At 34.9% G+C, this 6,000-nt stretch overlaps 1 protein-coding gene across 1 annotated transcript in view; it reads right to left on the bottom strand.

Moving 5' to 3' along the window:
• Positions 1 to 324: 324 nt before the first annotated feature.
• Positions 325 to 6,000, bottom strand: part of CYLC1 (cylicin 1) — a gene marked incomplete at both ends in the record, with an annotated part of 134,475 nt that continues 128,799 nt past the window's right edge. Inside the window, 1 exon segment of the mRNA XM_082865120.1 lies at positions 325 to 357. Within this exon segment, the coding sequence (XP_082721246.1) occupies positions 325 to 357 (33 nt within the window).

The raw sequence follows: 6,000 nt of genomic DNA, 5'->3' as shown, positions 1-6,000 counted from the left end.
ATAAAAGAGAAATTTAACAGAACATGGTAAGAGCATCCCAAAGAAGATTGCTAAGTTTCAACCTAAAGTCAAAAACAGCTTCCAAAGTGAAAGGGTGTAAAATGCTGCAGTATTTTGGTTTGAGTACTTCAGGCTTTTAGTAAATAAAGCACACATCTCTATAAATAACCTTTATAAATTACATGTAAAAAATTCAGCTCCTGGTACTCACAGAAGACTTGTTTTTATTTATTACAGTTTCACAGAAGTAGAAATGCTCACCTGAGAGTAGCTAGTGTTAACTGTGGTAAGGACAGTCTGTGAAATGAAGTGCTCAGTTGTTCTTTAAAGCAGCTTGTGAATCCATTTTGCTTCAGACTGAGGAATAAAGTAGAAAAAATTAAAATAAAAAGTAAAACTTTTCAATCTACTAATTATAGAGAGTTCCCAGTGTGTTAAGGACCACAATGACACACAAAATGTGATAAGTGGAAGGGAACTTGGGTATTATTTTTATTATTTCTTATTAAAAATGCAGGCCCCTGGACCCAACTCCAGACCTACCAAGTAAAAGTCTGAAGTGGAGTCAGCAATGTACCTGTTCAACAATTTCTACGCATGATCCTAATGTCCACTGAAAGATGTGACATACTGAATGTTAGTCCAACCACCAGCATTTGTGTAGGAACCAGGTCCTAGGCAATGTTACATTATGAATCTAAGATCTCACAACTATTTTAATGGACTAGAATTTCGAAAATTGATAATATAAAAACATAAAAATACAGTTAAAATACTGATAGTCTCTCCAAATTCTACCACATTAATACAAGTATTTTCACATTTGCATATTACTGTCTACCCGTGTCCTCAAACATGTAGATTGTTCTTAGTTGCAAACCCAGTGTATTTTCCCCTATTTTTCTTAACATTATAGTATAAACATTTCCCTCTAATTCTCAAGGTTTCACAATTAGTATTTCAATGAATGCATACTATATTTTATATTTTAGTAAACTACAGTCCTAATTTCATACATTTAGTTTAATTCCAAAGTATTCCTCCTACAGAGTATTGCAATCATCATCTTCATGCCCAGAGTTTTTTTTTTCCTTCAGATATTTTTATTACAATACATTTCTATTAATGAGATTACTGAGTCAAATAGTATTTTCCCATTTGTAACATTTCCTATATGGTACCATCTATGCCCAGAGGATGGTTAAACAAGTTTATGCTGTCCTTCTTTTGCCATCTTCAGGGAATTAATGTACCACTGTCCCTGAAGCATCAACAGCTCCAAAAAGATATATATATATATCTCACATAGATAATACATATAAAATTTATATGTTATGTATTTATAAAATTTAGGCATATATGTGTATATATATATATGTATATATGATTGTAATATTAGATAAGAAATGATCTTGGCATTTTTCACAGAACGAGAAAAAAAATTTCACAATTTATATGGAAACGTAAAAGGCCCCAAATAGCCAAAGCAATCTTGAGAAAGCAAAATGGAGCTGGAGGAATCAGGCTCCCTGACTTCAGACTATACTACAAGGCTACATTAATCAAGACAGTATGGTACTGGCACAAAAACAGAAATATAGATCAACGGAACAGGATAGAAAACTCAGAGATAAACCCACGCATATATGGTCACCTTATTTGTGATAAAGGAGGCAAGAATATAAAATGGAGAAAAGACTGCCTCTTCAATAAGTCGTGCTGGGAAAACTCGACAGTTACATGTAAAGGAATGAAATTCGAACACTCCCTAACACCATACACAAAAATAAATTCAGAATGGATTAAAGACCTAAATGTAAGCCCAGGCACTATAAAACTCTTAGAGGAAAACATAGACAGAACACTCTAATGACATAAATCACAGCAAGATCCTATTTGACCCACCTCCTAGAGAAATGGAAATAAAAAAAAAAAACAAATGGAACCTAATGACACTTAAAAGCTTTTGCACAGCAAAGGAAAACATAAACAAGATGAAAAGACAACCCTCAGCATGGGAGAAAATATTTGCAAAGGAAGCAACTGGCAAAGGATTAATCTCTAAAATTTACAAGCAGCTCATGCAGCTCAATATCAAAGAAACAAGAACCCAATCCAAAAATGAGCAGAAGACCTAAATAGACATTTCTCCAAAGAAGATATACAGATTGCCAAAAACACGTGAAAGAACGCTCAACATCACTAATCATTAGAGAAATGCAAATAAAAACTACAAAGATGTATAACCTCACACCACTCAGAATGCTCATAATCAAAAAAAAATCTAAAAACAGTAAATGCTGGAGAGGATGTGGAGAAAAGGGAACCCTCTTGCACTGTTGGTGAGAATGTAAATTGATACGGCCACTATGGAGAACAGTATGGAGGTTCCTTAAAAAACTACAAGTAGAACTACCATATGACCGAGCAATCCCATTACTGGGCATATACCCTGAGAAAACTATAATTTAAAAAGAGTCATGTACCACATTATTCATTGCAGCTCTATTTACAATAGCCAGTAGATGGAAGCAACATAAGTGTCCATCGACAGATGAATGGATAAGGAAGATGTGGCACACACATACAATGGATTATTACCCAGCCATAAGTTGAGTTATTTGTAGTGAGGTGGATGGACCTAGAGTCTGTCATACAGAGTGAAGTAAGTCAGAGAGAGAAAAACAAATACCATATTTTAACACATTTTTATGGAATTAAAAAAAAAAGATTACGAAGAACCTAGGGTCAGGATGGGAATAAAAATACAGACCTACTAGAGAATAGAATTGACATGGGAGGGGGAAGTGTAAGCTGTGACAAAGTGAGAGAGGGGCATGGACATAAATACACTACCAAATGTAACATCGATAGCTATCGATAGCTAGTGGGATGCAGCCACATAGAACAGGGAGATCAGCTCAGTGCTTTGTGACCATTTAGATGGGTGGGATAGGGAGGGTGGGAGGGAGACACAACAGGGAGGAGATATGGGGCTATACATATATCTATATATATATCTATATATCTATATATCTATATCTATATATATCTGATTCACTTTGTTTTAAAGGAGAAATTAACACACAATTTTAAAGCAATTATACTCCAATAAAGATGTTAAAAAAATAAAAGAAATGATCTCCAATAGTTGCTTTGATTACTAATCATGGTTAATATTTTTACATGATTTTGTTTCTTATGCTTATTTCGTCCTGTAAAAATTCTGTTCCTGTTTATTATAAGTATCTTAATTTTATTCTCAGAAATGTGTGTTAAAAATAACACTCTTGATTCAACGTTCAGTATTCTTTCCTGCATCATGATGCTGCCCAAATAATTGGGATGAAGTGTTGACTGTATCTAGTCGTAAATATAGGTGGAATAACATATATATATATATATATATATATATATATATATATATATATATATAGTGATTTGAGAGAGGTACTAGAAATGCCACTTTCTAAAGCATTTCACATTACTCCAAATCCAAACTTTTGAAATTCATTCAGTTATATTTTGGCTTTAAGGTCTTTAAAGACCTCAAACTATAGTTAACTGCTATGGATGGATCACTTCTATGGCTTGAATGTTTCCGTCCCCATAAAAAATCCATATTTTGAAGCACTAATCCCAAATGTGATGATATTCAGAGGTATGGCTTTAAGGAGATTTTTAAGTTTTGAGGAGGTCATGAAGGTGGAGCTCCCCATGATGGGATTGGTACCATTATAAGGAAATGAAGATAACAGAACTCTCTCTGTCATGTGAGGATACAGCAAGAAGGTAGCATTTACAAGCCAGGAAGAGGTCCTTCGTAAGTACCCAGTCATGATTGCATCCTGATCTTGGACTAACCTCCAAACCTGTGAGAATAAGTGTTGTTTAAGCCATCTAGTTTATGGTATTTGTTATAGCAGCCTGAGCTAAAACAGTAATCAAAATTAAACTTGTAACACCTTAATGAGGAATTAGCTTGACAATTCAGGGAATAGTAGTAGAATATTTTCCTATACATAAAAGAGATTAGGAAATGTTCAGGAAATGGAACATCATCGAAGGAAGGCAGATCATGGAATTAGAGTTTATTCTTGAGAGTCACAGGTCAGCAAGAATACATCAAAACTAATGGTGAGTGAGGGGAAAGGGGTAGGTTACTTGCACACTTAGAGCACAGCAAAGCAGCAGTATACAAACACATTTATATAACAGGCAAAAAGAAATCTTTTTAAACTATATGATTTTTTAAAAAATCAAAGAAGTCATCATGGACTAAATCAGTACTTTGTTCATCTTCCTTCCATTTATTTTATACTTTAGTATTTCTTAAAATGAAAACAAAACTGCTGTAGAGTTATCACAATTTTCTACTGCTGCTTTTATGTCCCTTACAATTTCATTACGCTTAATATGTCAATTGCCAAGCCTGTGTCCCGCCCACCATCGAATTTGTCTGGCTTCTGGTCTGGAAATTTTGTTTGTTCCCTCAGTTAATATCATCTTTCAACGTCATACTCATATTCCATCTCATGATGCAATTTCACAGCCTGGCTATGGTATTAACGAGTTGGATATTCTTTCATAAAAACTTGCCCCATTGTCTCTGTTTTTCAAAAACATTTCTTATATTTCATGGCCCAGCTCAAATGTCTCCTTTTTATTTTTAATATCTTTATTGGAGTACAATTGCTTTACAATGGTGTGTTAGTTTCTGCTTTATAACAAAGTGAATCAGTTATACATATACATATGTTCCCATATCTCTCCCTTGTTGCGTCTCCTTCCCTCCCACCCTAAATATCCCACATCTCTAGGTGGTCACAAAGCACCGAGCTGATCTCCTTGTGCTATGCGGCTGCTTCCCACTAGTAATCTATTTTACATTTGGTAGTGTATATATGTCCATGCCACTCTCTCACTTTGTCACAGCTTGCCATTCCCCCTCCCCATATCCTCAAGTCCATTCTCTAGTAAGTCTGTGTCTTTATTACTGTCTTAACCCTAGGTTCTTCAGGACATTTTCTTTTCTTAAATTCCATATATATGTGTTAGCATACGGTATTTGTCTTTCTCTTTCTGACTTACTGCACTCTGTATGACAGACTCTAGGTCCATCCACCTCATTACAAATAGCTCAATTTCGTTTCCTTTTATGGCTGAGTAATATTCCATTTTATATATGTGGCACACCTTCTTTATCCATTCACCTGATGATGGAAACTTAGATTGTTTCCATCTCCTGGCTATTGTAAATAGAGCTGCAATGAACATTTTGGTACATGACTCATTTTGAATTATGTTTTTCTCAGGGTATATGGCCAGTAGTGGGATTGCTGGGTCATATGGTATTTCTATATGTAGTTTTCTAAGGAACCTCCATACTGTTCTCCATAGTGACTGTACCAATTCACATTCCCACCAGCAGTGCAAGAGTGTTCCCTTTTCTCCACACCCTCTCCAGCAGTTATTGTTTCTAGATATTTTGATGATGGCCATTCTGACTGGTGTGAGATGATATCTCATTGTAGTTTTGATATGCATTTCCCTAATGATTAATGATGTTGAGCATTCTTTCATGTGTTTGCTGGCAGTCTGGATATCTTCTTTGGAGAAATGTCTATTTAGGTCTTCAGCCCATTTTTGGACTGGGTTGTTTATTCTTTTGTTATTGAGCTGCATGAGCTGCTTGTAAATTTTGGAGATTAATCCTTTGTCAGTTGCTTCATTTGCAAATATTTTCTCCCATTTTGAGGGTTGTCTTTTGGTCTTGTTTATGATTCCCTTTGCTGTGCAAAAGCTTTGCAGTTCCATTAGGTCCCATTTGTTTATTTCTGTTTTTATTTCCATTTCTCTAGGAGGTGAGTCAAAAAGGATCTTGCTGTAATTTATGTCATAAAGTGTTCTGCCTATGTATTCTTCTAAGAATTTGATACTTTCTGGCCTTACATTTAGGTCTTTAATCCATTTTGAGCTATTTTTGTGTATGGTGTTAGG

The sequence above is a fragment of the Leucopleurus acutus genome (assembly GCF_964270905.1).
Source record: "Leucopleurus acutus genome assembly, chromosome: X".
Taxonomy (NCBI): Eukaryota; Metazoa; Chordata; class Mammalia; order Artiodactyla; family Delphinidae; genus Leucopleurus; species Leucopleurus acutus.
Note: the sequence above shows the minus strand (reverse complement) of the source record. Positions and strands in the feature narration are given on the sequence as shown.